At 38.4% G+C, this 21,511-nt stretch overlaps 1 protein-coding gene across 1 annotated transcript in view; it reads left to right on the forward strand.

The window, feature by feature from the left end:
- The window catches only part of insrb (insulin receptor b), a 52,032-nt gene extending 33,735 nt beyond the window's left edge, over positions 1-18,297 (forward strand). Inside the window, exons 3-21 of the mRNA XM_057326421.1 lie at positions 1,624-1,945; positions 4,611-4,750; positions 4,986-5,130; positions 5,247-5,461; positions 5,548-5,674; positions 5,757-6,007; positions 6,212-6,379; positions 6,471-6,669; positions 7,935-8,200; positions 8,291-8,439; positions 8,633-8,789; positions 8,875-8,968; positions 9,054-9,121; positions 9,974-10,203; positions 10,291-10,401; positions 10,492-10,651; positions 10,819-10,948; positions 11,131-11,265; positions 11,347-18,297. Coding sequence (XP_057182404.1) covers positions 1,624-1,945; positions 4,611-4,750; positions 4,986-5,130; positions 5,247-5,461; positions 5,548-5,674; positions 5,757-6,007; positions 6,212-6,379; positions 6,471-6,669; positions 7,935-8,200; positions 8,291-8,439; positions 8,633-8,789; positions 8,875-8,968; positions 9,054-9,121; positions 9,974-10,203; positions 10,291-10,401; positions 10,492-10,651; positions 10,819-10,948; positions 11,131-11,265; positions 11,347-11,698 — 3,419 coding nt within the window. The 3' untranslated portion in view covers positions 11,699-18,297. The remainder of the gene's footprint in view (positions 1-1,623; positions 1,946-4,610; positions 4,751-4,985; positions 5,131-5,246; positions 5,462-5,547; positions 5,675-5,756; positions 6,008-6,211; positions 6,380-6,470; positions 6,670-7,934; positions 8,201-8,290; positions 8,440-8,632; positions 8,790-8,874; positions 8,969-9,053; positions 9,122-9,973; positions 10,204-10,290; positions 10,402-10,491; positions 10,652-10,818; positions 10,949-11,130; positions 11,266-11,346) is intronic.
- The last annotated feature ends 3,214 nt before the right edge of the window (positions 18,298-21,511 follow it).

The following is a 21,511-nucleotide window of genomic DNA, read 5'->3' on the forward strand; positions in this document are numbered from 1 at the left end:
ATTTTTGTAGTGCGTGTACAGTATGTAATAGTGAAAATAGGTTTGTTACGGAGTTAATTTTCATTATTTTTGCGTCATTATTTTTGCAATTCACTGCACCGACACAATGGTGCAGAAATTTCTAACATGAGCTTTGTATTTGTTTCTAGCTTGCATCATTTTTGTAGTGCGTGTACAGTACAGTATGTAATAGTGAAAATATATTTGTTAAGGAGTTGATTTTCGTTATTTTTGCAATTCAGACACAATGGTGCAGAAATTTCTAACGTGAGCTTTGTATTTGTATTTTGCTTTGTATTTTGCATAGTTTTTTTAGTGCGTGTACAGTATGTAATATTGAAAATAGGTTTGTTACGGAGTTGATTTTCATTATTTTTGCAATTCAGACACAATGATGCAGAAATTTCTTACGTGAGCTTTGTATTTGTATCTTGCTTTGTATTTGTTTGTAATTTGCATAATTTTTGTAGTGCGTGTACAGTATGTAATAGTGAAAATAGGTTTGTTACGGAGTTAATTTTCATTATTTTTGCGTCATTATTTTTGCAATTCACTGCACCGACACAATGGTGCAGAAATTTCTAACATGAGCTTTGTATTTGTTTCTAGCTTGCATCATTTTTGTAGTGCGTGTACAGTATGTAATAGTGATAATAAGTTTGTCTTTAGCATTCTAATCAAATGAGTCGATGTAATGTTAAGGTCTGTGGTTGACTTTACTGGTTACATTTAGAAAAGAGGGTTGAGTGCATTACATTGTGGGATGTAGCATCTCATGCACCGTGAGCACTTTAATAGATCATCTGGTCCTGTTCTGTCCATACAGATGTTGTCATGCTCAACAGTACTGATAATGCGCACTAAAAAAACAGCAGTATGCTATTCCAAACATGTTTCTGGAAGGCTGTGGTTTGCCCCAGTGTCGAGTCTTTGGTGTGGTCTAGCAGGCAGCAAGTGTGAGTGTTTGCTGTTTAAAAGGGAAGATGACTTACAGCCGGCTGTATTCATTTATTTTCACACCCTGCGAAGCACAAGCTTCTCTTCCAGATGGCCCCGCGGCCAAGCACAACTCTGAATCAGTTCCTTCCTGCGATGATGAAAGGCACAGAACTGCCAGTCATGACCTCACGTTGCCTTTCCATGCGGCTCATCCCGGCGTTTGTTCAACATGATTTTTATGATGAAGTTCATTTAAAGATCGTTATATGCTTCATTTTTATTGCCTTTACTCTACCGTAGTATAAGTTTATATAGAGGAATGTCACAAAGCCTGTCAAGAAAATGTTTATATCTGACAATTAAAAAGAAAGAATTGATGTTTTGCGTAAAGAACGTTATTATGGGAAGATTACGTTTTTAAATTATTTGATTAAATATAATTTATTTATTTATTGCAGTGTTTATTTATTCTTAGTACTGTATTGTGAAAAACTAATAATTATTATTTTATTGTAAATTGTACAAATGTATATGTTATAAAAGCGTTTTTTGTACACGTGTTGTTATATTGCAATAGTCTTTAAAATTTCAAAATAGTAAAATTAAGTAATTAAAATAAAAACTACCGCATTAAATAAAACTAATGACTGTGTTCGTAACGTCAGTTTTCTATCTTTTTCACAGTGTGCCCTTCCGAATGCAAGAATGGCGCCTGTACCCCCTACAAGGAGTGCTGTCATGACCAGTGTTTGGGCGGCTGTGCCGCGCCGGGAAACGCAACCAAATGCGTGGCCTGTCGCAACTTCCTGTTTGAAGATACCTGCATGGACCGTTGCCCCCCCGGCTACTACATGTTCAAGGAATGGCACTGCGTGTCCTTTCAATTCTGCCAGGACCTCCACAATCAGTGCAGGGGCAAGAGTGGCGATTGCCACGAGTACGTCATTCACAACGGGGCATGTATCCCAGAATGCCCGTCTGGATACACCACCATGAATTCCACCTCGTAAGTACTAGTTTTAGTCCTTAGATTGTGATTTGAAATAGGCCTCGTTTCATTTTGGTTTGTTGTCAACATGATGAAAATGTTGAAAATTGGACATATGCAAAATAGCGTCATTTTTATTTGGATATGAAGTAGGAACTAAAATGTTCTTGTCGAAAAAAGTCAACACAAAACATCTTAATGGTCCTAAATATGACGTATTATTCTTTTAATTTAGTTTTTTGATTCACAGTTACATTCAGTATTCAGTCAGCATGAATTATTTCTAGTCCAAGCTGTTATTTGTTTGTGTTGTCTAGCATATGAACAAACCAGCCACTCAACCAGACAGAAAGTCTAAACGCAACACCGTTTCATCTCGACAGTCATAGCAAATTAAAATAAGCAGATTATAATGCCTTGTGTCATGTTAAAAGCGCAATAAAATGCCACCCTGGTTATTTCAGCAAAGTCGTTTTGCAACTTGGCTGAATTTGTCAAGCTGAGCAGAATTGAAATCGAGGACAAATTGCAAACCAAAACAAGCCCACACCGAAGACCGAGTCCGTTTGGCTGGCCCGGAAATGTCCGGAAGCTTGAGTAAACGCTGGCTTGCCGTGTCCAGCTTCATGTGTGGCTGTTACTAATGCACGAATGAACTGTGAATTAACATTGCAAACAATAGCGGCTTTTGTTTGCGTGCGGCGGCGGTTTAGGGCTCTTTCAAAAGGTGCCTGTTTCACTGTGGCCTTTTGTCTCTGCGTTTCAGGGATGGCAGTTTAGGAACCTTGCCGGAATGACGCTTTTCCAGGAATTTTGTTTTGAGTGACGTAATCCGCTCGTGTTTTTTGTCCGGCCACCTTTCGTCCTTGTGGAAGGCAGTCATGCAGCATTAAGTGTCTTTGCGTGACAGCATGCCCCATCCTTTCATTCGGCTCGTCCCCACTGTTTTTCTCCCCGTTGTTTTTCGAAGACGACGGCACAGCTGGGAAAAAACTCAGTGGCACATGAACGTTTGTGCATGATCTTTTACCCCTTTCTTGCGCGTTTTAGTGCTTCTTTATTTGTTTAGTTGAGGCATTCATGCCAAGAACTAAAAACGTACAGCGAACTATATTAGCGTTCACACCAGTGGACGAAAACATTGTTTATTCTAAACTGCCGTTCTGTAGTTTCATATTTTAAATGTGCGGATCCTTTTAATTTGAGTTGAATTTTGATTAATGTTGGTTTTCCATCAGATGGAAAAAAACGCTCCCGACAGTATTTTTACTCTGTATTGTTATAGTCGTGTTGTGGTCTTGGATATTTTCTTAATCTATAAAATGTTTAAAAAATGTTTTTAAAACGTTTTAACATTTTAAAACGATTTTGAAACATTTATGTTTCTTTATATATCTTTTATACATCTTTATATATCAGTCTTTGCGTAAATGAGCCTTTATCCTTCGACAGAATAAAGTCAAATTGGAACTGAAAGGGAATATTGTGGTGATACATGAAGTCCCAGTTTGGGATTATACAGAATTTTGTTCCAAATTAATTTGGGGGAAAACGCAGGTAATTCCCTTCCGCCCTTGCTGCATTTTAGCAAGGTTTGAGCGAGATTGCATAACGTTACTATCTTAAAGGGATACTTCACCCAAAAATGAAAATTCTGTCATTTACTCGCCTTCAAGTTGTTCCAAATGTGTATAATTGTCTTTGTTCTGATATTTGGAAGAATGCTTGTAACCAAACAGATCTCAACACCCATTGATTCCCATCCCATTGTAAGAAAATATGCAATGGTAATAAAAAGTGCCTGTTTGCTGTCCTACATTCTTCAAATGTGTGTTCAACAGAACGAAAAAAAATGTTAAGTAATTTTTCCTACTATGGGAGTCAATGGGGGGCAAAATCTGTTTGGTTATAAGCATTCTCCCAAATATCTTTCTCTGTGTTCATCAGAACAAAGACATTTATTCAGATTTGGAACAACTCGAAGGTGAGTAAATGATGACAGAATTATCATTCTTGGGTGAACTGTACCTTTAAGCTTCAATCCATGCACACACAAAAAAGTTTCGTTAAAAGCGATCAAATTAGGCAACAGAATTATACGAATCCTCTCGCCGTGTTGACTGTATCTCGTTTCATTCTGTGCCGTTTGGAACGCATCGCTGAAGTTGCGTCAGGAAGCCTCGTCTCTTCGGTTGGCTCCGCTTCGCCTTACGCAAAGCACTGAAGTTGGGCGTTTGCCCGTGATGCGGCGGTTGAATGCTGCGAGGCGCTCCTGTAAAATTCCATTTCTGGAAAGGTGCCTGAGTACTCAACTACTGAAGGCATTGCATTCTTCTGAGTTTTTGCCAACACAACTATCCATGGTATTTTGTTTTGTCTCAATGGAATCGTGTATTCGTCTTCGCCCTCAAAGTCCACAACAGATCGTCTGTATCTTATAAAATTGTTGCTTGGAATTGAAACAGAGTGCCAAGTCGATTGCGTTGTATTTGGGTTCGCTCCAAACGTAAGCAACAACCATGCAGGTGTGCAGGGAACAATACGTTTTACCCAGAGGCAGTCGTAATAAATTGCGAAACCAGAGTGTTATGACATCACAACAAATGTGTGCATCAGAGCGAAGAGTACTCGAGTTATTTTATCATTGGGAAAATGACACGATTGTCGTTTTTTTTTTTTGTAGGTTGAATTGTACACCGTGTGCTGGTCGCTGTCCCAAAATGTGTACGGGATTGAAGGTGGTGGACTCGGTCATGGCGGCGCAGGCCCTGCGTGGCTGCACGGTGCTCAGCGGCAGTCTGATCATCAGAATCCGAGGAGGAAGTGCGTACAGACATCGCTTATTCATACACTTTCAATCTCCCTCATGAGACTCACTGCAAACGTATCGATCTCATATTTGTATTTTTTTTTTTTTAGATTTAGATAAAAAAAAAAAATCTAAAAAAAAAATCATTTTACATTTTTTATTTACATTTGCGTTAGAAACATGGCTGGTGCTTTCTTGATTCAGACATATGAAGGATTGTGAAAAGATATCTTTTCTTTCATTCCTCAGACAATATCGCTGCCGAGCTGGAGTCCAGTTTGGGTCAGCTAGAGGAGATCATGGGGTACCTGAGCGTCCGCAGGGCGTACGCCCTCGTGTCTCTCTCCTTCCTCCGCAAGCTTCGGGTCATCCGTGGAGAAGCCCAGGAACACGGGTATGTATTGGACATTTAAAAATATAAATTTTTATTTGACAGGCTGAAACTAACTGATCCGACTGATATTGGGTTATCACTAGTCTTGATTTAGAAACGCACCGTTTGTCTTGCAGAAACTATTCCTTCTACGCCCTGGACAACCCGAACCTGAGACAACTGTGGGACTGGTCCAAACACAACCTGAAAATCTTGCAGGGCCGGATGTACTTCTTCCACAATGCCAAACTCTGCAAATCTGAGATCCTCAGGATGGAAGAGATCACCGGGACCAAAGACAGGATCCCCAAAAACGAAATCAACATCCCCACGTACGGAGACCAAGCGTTCTGTAAGGCTCATATCATTCTTTCTTTTCCCCGATTCACATCATTTTACAATAAACATTGAAGGATTAATGTCGATTGTCTATTACAGGTGAAAATAAAGTTCTCAACTTTACTCAAATCCGCACGTCCCATGACAAGATCCTCATTAGGTGGGAGGCATTCTGGCCACCAGACTTCCGAGATTTGCTGGGGTTCATGGTGTTTTATAAAGAAGCGTAAGTGTGCTGGTTCCAGTGTTGTATTGGGTTCTGTGGTCCTAAATCAAGCAGTTAATACGATTTTACCTTTTCTTTTCAGGCCTTACAGGAACGTGACTGAATTTGACGGACAGGATGCTTGTGGATCCAACAGTTGGGCCATCGCTGACGTGGAGCCTCCGCAACGCTCCAATGAGGGCAACGGGCAGAAAGAACCGGGCCTTCTTATCATGTCTCTCAAACCCTGGACCCAGTATGCCATCATGGTCAAAACACAGCTCGCCGCCTCTGATGACCACCAGCTCCGCGGGGCCAAGAGCGACATCATCTACGTCCGCACCAATGCGACCCGTAAGTTCACGGTCACAGGGGTGATCTGTACCCACGGTGACCTTGAGTCCCAAATTCATGATCCTGTACCAGAATATGTCTCGTCTATTTTGGCCCAAGGGTTTAGCTTGAGCGTTATGTGAATTAAATGACTCGTGAAAAGCTTGTCATCCGAGAACGCCGGTGTTCTTGACGTTGTCCTGCTCCGTTTCCTCTCTGTAACAGGACCCTCTGTACCTCTGGACCCCAATTCCTCCTCCAACTCCTCCTCGCAGATCATTCTCAAGTGGAAGCCGCCCTCCGATCCCAACGGCAACATCACCCACTACCTGGTCGTCTGCCACAAACAGGAAGAAGACAGTGAGCTTTACAAATTCGACTATTGCCAGCAAGGTACGTGTAATGCTCGGGAAGTCTTGAATTTCCCAAGGAATATCCCACGGCGGTCTCCGATCTCAGTGTTTGCCGTTCTCTCTCTGTTCAGGGATGAAAGTGCCGTCCCGTACGCCCACCCAATTTGAAAAAGAGGAGGAAGAGATTTGGAACCAAACGAAGGTGCCCGGCATGACCGGCCGATGCTGCATGTGCCCTAAAACGGAGACGCAGCTGAAGAAAGAAGCAGAAGAGACGGAGTTCCGCAAGACCTTCGAGAACTATCTCCACAATGAAGTCTTCGAACCAAAGTATGATGCCAGTCTTCTATAGTTGGGTGATATCTGTGCCTTCAAGAAGCCTAACTATGGTTTTTCTGGTCTTTGTAAATGCGTCCCATTATAAAAGGTTGCACATTCTGGTTTCATGTTAGATGTGTGTTCTGTGATGTCAGCCAATCATTGGTTAGCTTTAAAAGGGTACCGCTTCTTTAAAGCAGGAGTGAGCTGCAGAAACGGACATTGACTGTTTTCTTTCCAGGTTTTTGTGCCCGTAAGCCTGTGTACATGGTACACCTTGTGCGTTTCTTTTTTGAAGCACGCAGTTTGGTTTAATGGTTTCCGCCTGTGAAACTCGGTTGCCAGTCCTAACATTATTATCACATGTGCCGGTCTGGAGCGCAGCCATGCGGGCTAATATCTTGCCATTTTCTGCCGTGGGTCTAACATCAATAGAATGCTGTAGTATCAACCGTACGGAGTTATTTTTTGTTATTTTATAAATATTTTGAATTAATTTCAAATTATTATATTTTGTGTTTTCATGTAAATTTTAGTTGTATTTTGATCAATTTTGTTTCTTTTATTATTTCTATTTACATATTTTGAATAGTATTTCTGTTTAAATATTCTGAGTGATCTTTTACGATAATATTTTTAGTTTTCATGCTCATTTTAGTTTAATTTTTATCAAATTTATTAATTTAGTATTTAAATTAATTGAATTAGCTTTTACTATTATATTTTTGTTTTCATGTTAATTTTGGTTAGATTTTTATCAAATTGGTTTATTTATTATTTAAATAGTTTGAATTAGCTTTTACTATTACATTTATTTTGTTTTAGTTCTTATTGTTTAACATTTAGCAATCTTGTTAATTAGTTGTTTTAATTTGTAATTTATTTATTTTCAGCAAATCTTTATGCCTCAACCTTTTTTGTTTATCGCTATGGAAACATTTATGTTAAATTTTTAATGTTTAAGTTATACTCTATTAATTTCGATTAACATAGATGTTTTAATAGTGTTCATAGTAAACCATGAATCTATGGCTCCATCTACTGTTTTTATCAAGTCAGTTGTACTTTTCTGAGTGTTTCAAAGGTCAGCTAGTTTTTTCATTTTAAAGCATGACTTTTTAAAGGTCACAAAGACTTCCCGCTACTAATACTTGTTGTGTTCTTTCTACCTTAATATCGTTTAGCCTCGACTCTTCTGTTAATGTCGTTTAGGATCATGACTTGGAAAATAATTCTCTCTCCGATTCTCACATTCGATTTCAACTCTCAATCCGTAGACCCAACCGACGTCGCCGCTCAGTGGGCGTGGCCAAAGCCACCATGCCGAACTTTCCGGAAACGCCCCCCAGCCTGCCCAACATTTCCACCACACAGAGCCCGGAAGAGAAAATCAGACGGCTGGTCAGTGCCAAAGAATCCACTGTCATCTTCAACCTCCTCCACTTCACCAGCTATCAGATCGAGATCCAAGCGTGCAACCATCCCAGGGAACCCAACCGCTGCAGCTTGCCTACATTAGTCAGCGCCCGCACTTTGCCTGAAGGTAAGATTTCCCGGACGGGTGCCGTTTGGCTTTAACACGATTCGAATTCATGTTCTGGTGAGTCAGCTTCTTTTTTATTTGTGTTCTTAGCAAAAGCAGATGACATCGTGGAGCCAGTGATGCAAGAAATGCTTCCAGACGAACCAGAGTTTGTCTATATCAAATGGCAGGAACCGAAAGCGCCCAACGGAATGATCATACTGTATGAAGTCAAGTATATCAGGATGTCCGATAACTACGTAAGCGTTTCAGTTTATTCTGTTTATTTATCTAAAATTTGCGCAAAGTTAACTTTTTAGGATTTTTGATTGTCAATACCAATAATCATGGTTATTAATATCTTCATTAATGATGATACCGTTATGACACAGCTTGGTATACTGTTTCAACAGAAGCTTGAATTCATTTTCTAACTTCCTTTCGGTCTCTCAGGAGGATCAAATATGCGTGTCCAGAATCACTTACGAGAAGAACCACGGATGTCGATTACGAGTAGGGCATCCTGGTAATTACAGCGTGAGAATCCGCGCTACCTCGCTGGCCGGCAACGGCTCCTGGACCGAACCCTCGTACTTCTTTGTTCCAAACCGTAAGCTCGACTGTCCATACTTACCGTTGTTTCTTTTACTATTATTTTGACCATTGCGGTCTCTAATCTAAAGTGCATTCGGCAGGGGACACGAATATGAAAATCATCATCGGTCCAGTCATCGTCATCTTCGTACTGCTGTTTCTGGCCAGCACAGTCTTTATTGTTCTTAGGAAGAAGTATGTATAAGCGAGTCTCACTAAGATTATTTAAAGACGATATCTAATCTAGACAATGCTCTTATGTTGGATTTTTTTTCTCCAGACAAACTGAAGGACCGACTGGCCCCTTGATTGCATCCTCGAACCCAGAGTATTTAAGTGCAAATGATGGTAAGAATTTTGGATGCATCAATGGCGACAAAGGTCCCCAAAAATGTCGGCACTCTTATGTTCAATTTTAAGTACTAACATTATTTTATATCAAATTTTTCTTTTGCCCTTTTTCTATTCATGTCCTGTTTTTTGCATTTGATCATTTATATTTAGAAATTTGTTTATATTTGTAAATGCATTTTATTTTTATATTTACATATACATTTTATTTATTTGTTTTATTTATTTTGACATGTTTTTATAGCATTTATATTAATTACTACTTTTTGTATTTATTTTGTTTTGATTGTTTTTGGTTACTATATGTTATCGTAGTCCCTTTGTTTATTTTTATATTTTACATTTTTATAGTTATAAATTCTAATTTAGATTTACAAATGCTAAATAAATTTTATTTTTATATTTACACATATATTTTACTTATTTATTTAATTTACTATTTAATTTATTTTTACATTGTTTTTATAGCCTTTATATTATTTCCTAATTTGTTTTGATTATTTTTGTTAATAACTGTTTTCTTAGTCTCTTTGTTTAGTTTTGTATCCTTTTTTGTATTTTTATATTTATAAATTAAAATATAGATTTATACAGTAAAATAAATGTATTAAATTTGTCTTATATTTATTGTACTGTATAGTATAAATGTTAACAGTTGACATTGTTTCATAGCCTTTAAATTTGTACTTTAAAAACTGATAAAGCCAAATTTGATTTCCTTTAATCAAAAACCAATCCAGATTTACAGCAATTTATATTGATAAAAAATGTTGTTAGTTGCATCGCTAGACTAAAATATTACATGTCCGTCTGTTTTCTATTAACAATTGTTTGTGTGGCCGTTCTCAGTTTATATTCCAGACGAGTGGGAGGTGCCTCGCGAGAAGATCAGCATCCTTCGAGAGCTCGGCCAAGGCTCGTTTGGAATGGTTTACGAAGGCTTTGCCAAGGACATCGTGAAAGGCGAGCCCGACACTCGAGTGGCCGTGAAGACGGTCAACGAGTCGGCGAGCCTCCGCGAGAGGATCGAGTTCCTCAACGAAGCGTCCGTCATGAAAGCTTTCAGCTGCCATCACGTGGTAAGCGCCAAATCTCGCCAGCCACCACGACTAAGAACATCTAATAGCATCTAACATGCTAAAAGTGTTTATTTTATGTTCGGCTAGGTTCGTTTGCTGGGCGTGGTGTCTAAGGGGCAGCCGACGTTGGTCGTCATGGAACTGATGACCCACGGAGATCTGAAAAGCTTTTTGCGTAGCCTCAGACCTGATGCTGAGGTTAGACTTCATGTCTTAGGACAACCTTCATGTTTCTGTACATGTCTTAATAGTGTGCGTTTAATTCAATCGTTCTGGTTTCTTTTAAAGAACAATCCAGGACGTCCACCGCCCACCTTGAAGGAGATTATCCAGGTGGCGGCGGAGATCGCAGACGGCATGGCTTACCTCAACGCTAAAAAGTTTGTGCACAGAGACCTCGCAGCCAGAAACTGCATGGTGGCCGAAGATCTTACTGTGAAAATTGGAGGTAGGGAAGAATACACTATTTTAAAAGGGACAGTTCAGTAGTAAATGATGTGAATGTTTTCATTTTCAGCTGAACTATTGCTTTAACTATCAAAGTTTTTGGACTTGAGGTTTTGCTATCAATTACACTACCAAGTATAAAACGTCTCTGATTTGGATTCGTTGCAGATTTCGGCATGACCCGAGACATTTACGAGACAGATTACTATCGTAAAGGCGGGAAGGGGCTTCTGCCCGTAAGGTGGATGGCGCCAGAGTCGCTCAAAGACGGCATTTTTACCGCTCACTCAGACTGCTGGTGGGTAATTCACTCCGTTTACTGTGTTACTGCGTGTTTCTTTCTTACTAACCAAGTGTCCAGGAGAAGAACTCTTTACGGGAGGAAACATCGAACACCGAAGATGTTTTAACTTGCCATAAACCGCAATGGAACGGAATGGATCGTTCAGTCAGTTGAAATCATTTTTCTGTTGACTTCAGGTCTTTCGGCGTTGTGTTATGGGAGATCAGCACACTCGCCGAGCAGCCTTACCAGGGTTTGTCCAACGAGCAGGTCCTCAAATTCGTCATGGATGGAGGATACTTGGAGAAACCAGAAAACTGTCCCGAGAGGATGTAAGTTTGACTTTTGTAGGATGGTTGGCTTTCGCAACATAACTTGATAGTTTGGATGGTAAGATTGTTGTCTGTTTTTAGGCACAACCTCATGCAGATGTGCTGGCAGTACAACCCCAAGATGCGGCCCACCTTCCACGAGATCATCGAGATGATCAAGGAGGACCTGCATCCAAGCTTCCAGGAAGTCTCCTTCTTCTACAGCGAGGAGAACAAAGTGCCGGAGAGCGAGGACTTCGACATGGACTTCGAGAACATGGAGAGCATTCCACTGGACCCGTCATCCTGCTCGCAACAGGAGGAGAGCCTCTGCAGAGACAACGGCCCCTCCCTGGGCCTGCGGGGCAATTACGAGGAGCACGTGCCCTACGCGCACATGAACGGCGGCAAAAACGGACGCATTTTGTCTTTGCCCCGATCCAGTCCGTCCTAACGTTGGCCGCCTTTGTTTTTAAAAAGGACATTTTATTTTTGCAGAGGCCCTTTTAAAGATATCAATCTCAGGTCTTTTTTTGTTGTCGTTTCTTTCTCATCAGTACACTAGCGTGGATGCAGACTTTTCCTCCGAGACGGGGATTAGAAACTGTGAACATGACTACATCAACCAGAAAGCTGCTTCGGCTACATCACCTCGGAACTTCCTGTTCCCTCGGATGCTTATTTCCTGTTCCTGTTTGTTTTTCGCGTTTCAATGGGAATCTTTCATGATAGTGGCCTTTTATTAAGTGGCCTATACAGTGCGTGATCGCTTCCTAAGAAAATGACTTCAGTATGGAACTACGCAATGGCATATATTCTTTCAGAACAACTCATTTTCTTTAAGGAATTATTTTGTCTTGACTTCACCCAGATGATGTTTGCGTACCGCTGAATGAGTTTTAATTTATTTGCTTGGTTTTTGATTTTCCTGAGCTTTTTACTCCTGTGTCCTTTTTACCAGCTGAAGGATATTTAACAGTTACGAATCGGACAAGAGTTCTTCAGACTGACCAATAGCTGCTGCTCTGATATATAGTGGGTATTTTATATATATATATATATATATATATATAGACACAGATATGTATATATATATATATATATATATAAAATATTGTTCGGTATCAGTATTTTAAATGTTCACAACTTTTGTACATAATTCTAATGTCTTTTTCTAAGGTTTTTCATCAGAGGCTTTGCTTATATGATATTTTTTTGCAAATAATGTTTTTTAATAAGCTGTTTTTTTTAATGTCTAACCAAAAAAACTGCATCGCAAATGTCGACTCACAGTGATATTCCAACATACAGAGGGGAGCATTTTTGGTTCGGTGGGAACGTATAAATTCAAAAATTGAAATCAATGTTAAAAATATAAAATATATATAGATATATTTCCTCAAAAGAAGACAAATGAGTTTCTTATGATTAAAATTCAAAATTTGATCCTTGGTATTCTGTTGGTTATAAAGAATGTTTTGAGAAGGTTTTGATGGTGTTAGTGTGATATGAAAGGTTGTCTTTGGCACGTTTGGCGGTTTACTTGTATTTAGAGGCGTAAAAGATAAAGTTGAACACTTAGTTTTCATTAGACAGGTTTTTACGACCATGTTGTTTTGTTACACCTGTAGTGCTGGCCAGCGAAGGAAATCAGAATGTGTTTACTTTGGGTTGCATATCGAATATAAACACAAATTGGACGATTTTTTTATCAGATCTTGTCATTCCTTCAAGTTAACCCTGATCCAAATATAGCTCCGAGGACCTTTATGAAAACGTGAGTGTTCTTAGCATACGGCTTTGCGGAATGCCGGCCCTTTTTGCCTCCACAGCAAATGGCCTTCACATTTTAGTTTGGAATAAGGGAAATCTTTGAAGATCAAGTAAGAAAAAAACTTCTCACTGTCAGGATGACTGCGCGGTTTCTCTTATCTTCACGGTTGACAGTTTTCGTAAACAAATGTTCAATATCTCCACTTCGTGCCTTCTCTGATGGCAACAGATTGGTGACTTTTTTACTGGATTCTCCTCGTCCGTCATCCAGAAATGCGCACATTTCATGTACAGTATGTGCGTGTATATGTGTTATGTATGTATATTTATTTGTGGTTGGGAGACAGAACAAGGATAAAATCAATCCAGGCTTACAGATTTAGAATGTTTCACTATTTCACACCCTTTTTTATTCTGGTAACCTGATAAAAATGTTCCCTTTCTATATCTTATTGGCTTTACGTTTGATGTGTACATAGCAGAAAGGACCGAGAAAATGAAACTTAGCTCTTCATTCGCCGCTATGAAGAAATTTCGTTTTGCGAAAATTCACTTTTCTTTTGCTGTAGCTCTCAACAGACATCTAGACCTAAATTACAAGACCTTTGAAAAGGCAGATATTAATATTTTATTTATTTTATGATCCTCATAATTATGTTAATCTCAGCTAGATTTTATTTAAATACTTAGTCAATTTCGGGTTTTTTTTGAGACAGCTGGAGAGGTTAAAGAGGCAGCGGGTTTATTACTACTTATATCTTTCTGTTGGTTGTTTGGACACAGTCTACCTCAGTATGTTGTTAGAGCCGAGTTGCATCTCTTTGTAGTTATTACAGTTTCTCGACCGATTTCTTAGATTCGATTTCTTAGACTCAATCCCCAAATCGGTTGTTCACAAGTCCCCCCAACAAAACAAAAACAAATCACTGTTTCCCTTTTGTTTTTATTTTAGTTTTTCTTCTGCTTTGGGAAGCCTGAACCCAAAGATTCGCTTTGACGGGTCCTTTTTCTAAATAAAAACGCAGAGCCATTTTTTCGAATTAAGTTAAAAGATTGTTACGAAATTCTTTAGTATTACAATGGCATAAAATTTACCTATATTTATATCGTAGGGTGTGTTTTTATTGTATGGCACACCGTTTGGCTCTGTAATGCTAATCAGGTATTATGAGGTATTATTTCCTCATCTTTAAAAAAGCACTTATTTAAATACAAAAATGATCTTTATTAAAGCCACTATAATGTCCTTAATGGTTTTGGATTTAACATTATAGGAAATTAACTTTTCAAGTCACTACTGAATCACAACAACTCAAAAGCTCCCATTAAAACCGTAGTTGTGTTTAATTGTTTTGTGATTTGTGGATATTTTAGAGAACAAAAGTCCGATCTTGTTGCCCCAAGTTCAATGGCTCAAATGCAGAAAATCTGTTCACTGTTTCTTTGTTCATTTTCTCCAAATGTGATTTTTGTCAATATGTTGTCTTTTTTCCATGTGCATCTGTTTTTCTACTGTGAAATTTTCTATCAATGCCATAGTTTGTAGTACACACGGACTTTACCTGCCTCTCCTTTTTTGGTGGACAGTCCTATGTGCCATAGAAAAAGATTTTTGGGGGGTTTTGAGGAGGTTTGGGTTTCGTTTTTTGGAGGAGCATCAATATCCACCGTTTGCTCAATCTGTACGTGAAAAACTAAGATGGCGAAACCAAACGGAAAACTGCAGAAACAATCCCTCCTTTGGATGTTGACTTCATCTTTAAAGCATGTTGCATCTTTCGTTGCCTCTGCATTGCATTTCGGGGAATGAATTGATCGCCCCCTGGTGGACAACATATGCGCATCTACGGCTTTGATCCACAGTGCCTTGCACAAAAACCTAAGTATCCTCCAAGCCAAACCTGGCCAACAGACTCCCTGTACCGGATTCTTTTCTTTACTTTCAGGTTAAAAAATCCACTCTATTGTACAAATGAGAAGTTTTTTCAACATGGGTACAGAAAACGTCTTTCTTTTACTTGGCTCAATATTACTGTATTGGTACATGTGAATGATTTTCAATTTTGTTTGTTTCTATTTTCAACTAAGCTGAACTTGTCTCTGCTTTGATGTGATCTGGCTTGTGTTCCTAACAAACCACTCGGCATTGTGGGATAGATTCACTGTTGCCCAGATGACAACTTTGGCAGCTCCCAATGTAAAAATTTTCAGAAAGATAAAAGAATATAATTTTGATAAATACTGTCTAATTTTGGTTAAACTTTCGCTAGTAGCCCCAAATGCGTTTTTCTACAGCGAGCTAGAAAACATACAAGGCATTGTATGTATTCTATTGTTTTTAAAAAGGAAAAAGTATTACGCTTAGAGATATTCATTTCTATTTTTTTAGTCCGAATAGGAAGGGCAAATTCAGTGACTTTTTTGACTGTAAACTTTTACTATTGATGTACATTATGGAGTTAACATTATCAATGTATATAGCTTTCTTTTCGATGGAAGCGGAATGTCGTTCGTTCGAGGCATCGATTTTACTTTTGCAGATTGGGCGAAACTGATCGGATGAAAGTCGTTCGGTGTTTGACCTCAAATGTTCCTTGTACGACCTTTGCATTGTTGTTTCGTTTGTTTTGTTTTCATGTACAACTACTTGTTTGCCATCCGAGAAATGATTGCATATCCTTTGTCAGCGTTTTGTATCTGTAAATTGTTGCCCTTTGCTGTGTATAATACGGAAAATTCCTCTACATGCTGAATTCATAAAGATGACCGTTTAAATAAACAATCGTTTTTCAATGTGAAAACCGGAAAAGACCACTGCAGTTTCCTTACAGATGTTATTTGCGTTGTGCTACAGTTTACCAAAAATAACCACAATTGACATATTCAGTAAATCTACAATTGACATCTTACACAAATAGGATAATGAGAACAGAAGAGGCACAGATTTGGTTAAAATGCCGCTGGTCTTGAAGGCTTGCCGTTGTTTGCCATTAGTTTAGCTTTCATCATTTCACTTGTTTTGTTTGATCCCTGCTGCTCCTTGTTACAGTTTTTCTGTTTTATTTTATTCGTTCTTCGTGCACGTAGGCAATCCCCAGAGCTGTTATCTGTTTATCTATAATGTAAAAAATATACTGATGTATATTTTTATACATTATGTATATTATTTGGAATCATAAGGCGATGTATGTGTGAAAATGTATGAACCACAACTGCCCCTGAAATATTTCACCTTGCTGAATTTGTGCCATTGCCGTTGCTGTGCATGATCATGTGAACCACAGTCATATACTTACATGCAACAACAAAAAAACATCTGACCGAGATCAAACTGTGCCATGACAAACTCATTTTTACAGATTGACAGTTTAGTGACTCAACGAGAGCCGGGCAGTGGCGTGTACAGTAAATGTTGGAATGGTATGAAAATAAATCTTGCTGTGTGTAAATTATTCAACAATTAACTGTTTATATGAAATTTATGAATTAAAAAATTGTTACGAAAGAAACGTTTTGGAGTTTTGATTTTAGTTTGCACTTGAAATCATTTCAAAGGGGCAGCCTGATCTCACAGGAATTCGTAACTATTTTACGATGTGGCTAATTTGTATTAATTCGTACAGTTGAATCGTACAAACTGTACGACTATGAGGGGGTAAAGCAATGAGTGCCCTCCCATCACTGGCGCAAAAAACAGATCCTACTAAAACGCACGAATGAGATCGTACAAGTTCGTACGAATTAGCCACTTCGTAAAATAGTAACAAAGTGACGTGAGGTTTTGTTGGATGTGGACGATTTTCATCAAAGCGATTTAAAATGGACAAATTCGGTTCCTATATTTACTGTATGGAAATGAGGCCAGTGAATTCTTTAGAAATCCGAAAAAATCAAGTCAAATGAGGGTTCATAAATTAATTTTTTCATTTGAAGTGCTACTCATTTCTTCCTAACCTGGGGAAACGAGATATTTTTTCTCAGCTGGTTCAGCAAGCTTTTGAAAATGGTTAGTTCACCATGTCAACCACAAGCTTATGGGTTCCGTTTAGCTTCTCGTCCTCTGCACTCATAAGTCGTAGAGCTAAAATATGTTTTTTTTTGGAAAAGGCTCGGTCATATTGACCTGTGCACTTGCAAGACATTTCTGAGGTTTACCGTTTTCCTACAGTTTCAATTGTTACATCCGTCATTTACGTTGTAATTGTGTCACCTCACCTCTGTAGTTCTCGGCACTGTATGCGTTTGCAGTTGCAATGTGTGTATTTGAGTCTGAAGAGGAAGTTGTAACCGAGTTGTTCGTTTTAAGCTGTGGTTAGCACTGCGCTCTGCTCTTTTCGGCTGTTAACAAGCAGTCCGTTTCGTCTTATAGTTGCAGAATAGTTGTTTTTCAGTTTTAGTTCTTTGGGTGAGTAGTTTCATTTGTTTGTTGAATATGTTATAAATGTTTAAATGTAATTCATTTTGACAAAATTGAGTAGAAGACCAAATGACTCGAACTGATGTTCGATTTGAATTGAATCCGAGCAATGCATTGTCTTCTGGTAATGCAGATAAGCTGTGATGCTTGAGTTTTGAGTGAAGCATTGACATCTTCAGTATGCGTGAGCTCTTTCTGTTGTCTTTTTTGAATATTTGATGCTGCTTTTCAGCCATTATTGCTTCACTTCTTTGTCAAAGTTTCTTATAAGGAACTGTGTAAGCAGAAACGCAGTGGTATTGTGTTGCAACAGCATGAGAGAGTTGAACATATTTTTGGTTTTGTTTTGGAAATGAACTTGTTTTTTTAAAGAGGAACCAACATGATGTTTGTGCCGTGTGGTGCATGACAGGTGCCGCTGTTCACTTTCATTCTTATAAACAAGGTCACGCGTGGTTACTTTACACATTACGGTTTTAGTCCAAATTAGGTTTTTTAACAGATTAAGCGAGAAACAAGCACAATAAAAAGGATCTGTTTGAGAGCTGGGTTGTTTTGGAGGATGTCTTTATAGTTTTGTGAAACTGAAAAAATGCAAAGCTGATGTGCCATATCTTGAACTTTCTTCTCATGCCACACGTCACTCCCAACTTCCTTCCCCTTACATAGTGTTTTTTCTTGATGCCGTACCATTGTACTATAACAAAGGGTCTTGTAAATAATGTTGCATATGAATGGAATAATCAGACTGATTAGACATTTAAACATGTTAAATGCATAAAATATTTTGATTGCCCGACTCTAAAAAATCAGCAGTGGTTGATTTGATGTAATTTGTATTTATTTTTGATTATTAAAACAGCATATTATCATAATCGCAGTATCACTAATTGTTTGATTTTATTCTAACCCGTATACGTTTGTAGATGAGACCCTGGAACTCTAAAACTGAAAGAAGAAATAAAAAGATTTTAGGCCTATATCTGTATTAACTATCGACTAAAATAAATAGGAAAATCTCAGCATGTCTAAGATTGCCAAAAATCATTGTAGTGCATTCCTAATACAGAACAAATATTAATTTCGGCATGCTTGTCTAGATGGAAAATGAACCCGATTTTATTAAAGTAAAAGTATTGAAAAAATGTTTTTTGTTTGTTTTTTTGATTGACAACTTTAGTACTACCTCATGTTGACATTTCAATAATTCATCTGTTCTTAGAGGACTTATAAAACAAATTGATATTTTCGGACATGGTTGGCACTACTGTAATTGTAACCAAACATAACCATTACTTATCAAAAAATGCTGGGTTGTTTCAGCACACTTTGGGTCAAATATGGACTTTGCATGTATTAAAACCCTGCATTTCTCATATTTTTATGAGTTTATGATCATCGTTTTTTGGAATATCACACCTGATACCATCATGATAACACCTTAGCACTAAACTAGGGGTAATATTCTCCAAAAGTTCCCTTTGTTCACATCTCGGGTTGCTTGCATTTTCTCTTCCGCCCCTCCATCCCTCCCACCCGCCCCGTGCTGTAACCCGCTGGAGAGCCTCTTGACTTTGAATCATATGTTAGTTAATCCCCACTGCTTCTCTCATATGCCTGCGGAGCTCTAGCCGTCGCAATCTCTCGCTCACAAACTCCAGTCCACATGGCTGATCCACCTCTCCACAACTCCTGGCCCTCGTTCTCCTGGATGAAACGTTGGTCCTTCAAAAGAGGTACATGTCGTTTCCTTTCCAATCTTTTTCCAATCTTTCCATTGTTTTTTTCTGTTCCATACAGAAGTACTGTGTGGTGGTATCAGAAGATGTATACCGTTTCTTTAATTTACATTTTTGGGCTGTAAAAGTCTATTAAGTGTTGTTTACATAATGTATTCTGCAGAAGTGTGACTAGTGTGGTTGCACACATTTGGTGTCATGAGCTATAAATAGCTGAAGGTGTGTTGCTCTGTTTGTTGATCTCCAAGCAAACACTTAGTGGTTAAGAACATCCTGACATCACAATGTGACGAACTGTTGCTGATGGCCGGTCAAGAGATGAGGTCACATGCGAACGGGATGCGACACGCTCCACGTTGAGCTCATGACCATGTGTTTGCATGCGAAACCAGACTTGATGTTAACGGCGTGATTATGTCATCCTTGAAATTTGTCCGGAAAGGGGAAATAAGTGGGGAAAGTCTCCACGGCACAAACGGGAAACTTTAAAGGTGTATATAAACAAAAATGTTGCTCATTCTAAGAACTGTGGGGGTAAATGCATTACAAAAATGAACCGTGATTATAAATAAATAACACTTTAGTTAACAAGTTGGGTGTAACTAGTTACTAAGTAATTAGTTACTGTAATTTAATTACTTTTCCCTTGAAAAAGTAAAGGGATTACTCTTATTTTTTCTGTAATTTAATTAGTTACTTTTGATTAATTAAACTAAATATTTTGTGTAATATGTGTGTGCAATAGTGGAATTGACATCAAAATTCAAAGTCTAACTTTAAAATCTGTGCTTTAATGTATAATTCTCACATTTGTAATACTTTGGTCAGTTAATAAGAGTACTTTATGTAGTTTAATATTATTTATTTGAATGAATTAAAAGAGCCGTTTCATGTCCTTGAATCAATTAACTAATCAAGGTTGATGTAGTATATAGAAAGTAATTAGTAGTAAGTAACTAAATACTTTTTGGAGAGAGTAATTTGTACAGTAATCTAATTACACTATTGAATATGTAATTAGTAACTAGTAATTAATTACTTTTTCAGAGTAACTTACCCAACACTGGTAGTTAAACAGCAAACGTTCCCAGAACATTCATTTTTGGTTACCAGAATGTTTTGCGAAACAAAAACTAACATTCAAATTTTGTTAAAGGGGTCATATGACACGGCTAAAATGAATATTATGGTTTGATTTAGATGTTTTAAGGTTCAAAAACGCTGTCTTTTCCACATACCATGCATGTTTGTATCTCCTCTTTGCCCCGCCTCTCTGAAACATGCAGATTTTTTACAAAGCTCATCGCTCTGAAACGCCAGGTGTGCTATGATTGGACAGTTAACCAGTGCGTAGTGATTGGTCGAAAACTGCAAGCGTGTGACGGAAATGTAACGCCTCTTACCATATTTGGAACATCAGGTTCCAAAGCAATTGTGCTGACAGGTACGCCCACCTTACTTGCATTTGGGCGGTCTTAGTCAAATCATACCACGAACTGACGTAGATTTGTGGGGGTGTGGTTACACGAGGTGTTTCAGGCAGGTCTGGGTGAGCATTCGCTTTTAGATAGAATGCATCTTTTGTTCCCACACTTTTCTTTTTGCGATTTTACATGTCTAATACATGCATGGGCAACTTAAACACGCCAAAGACACAAAAACACGTATTCGCGCCATATAACCCCTTTAAGAAAACTTTCCTAGATAAGCAAAAGCACCTTGAAAACGATCGTCCTGGGGACCACAAATGGTTGTTTTTGCTACAGTACTTTTCACCATAGTATTTGTAGTGAACTGTGGTATGGTACTCAATCCACCAAAAAAACACGATTACTACCCTTTTACTATGGTAAAACCATTGCTAAGAGATACAATAGTCATACTGTAAGAAACAGAGAAACAGCAATCGTAAAATAGGCCTATTATCGTTGCGTCATTCAGCAAAGCCTTTAAATCAATGTTCCTCCCATAGCACTATATCCTTTTAGTTTGAGTTTAATAAAAAACATCTGTTAAAATGAAGCTCCAACCACTTGCGTGTTCTCGGAGGGCAATTTCACGGATCTCTGAATGACTTCAAAACGTAACGCACAGAAGAACCCGTCCAGCTTTGTGGTCGCCCCATAATCCTCTTGAATAAGTTTAAGACTCGCATGACATCATAATTCTACAAGTTGGCAAACGTTTGGCTTGCTCCGGGGTTTCAGCTACTCGCATACACAAGACAGACAACATCTAAACACAAAAATGTTATGACGGATTTTCATATTTGAGGGAATTATGGGACCTAAAACGAAACTATATAAAAACTAGCTATAAAACACAGCCGAACGAGTCG

Source organism: Triplophysa rosa, linkage group LG25 (assembly GCF_024868665.1).
Source record: "Triplophysa rosa linkage group LG25, Trosa_1v2, whole genome shotgun sequence".
Taxonomy (NCBI): Eukaryota; Metazoa; Chordata; class Actinopteri; order Cypriniformes; family Nemacheilidae; genus Triplophysa; species Triplophysa rosa.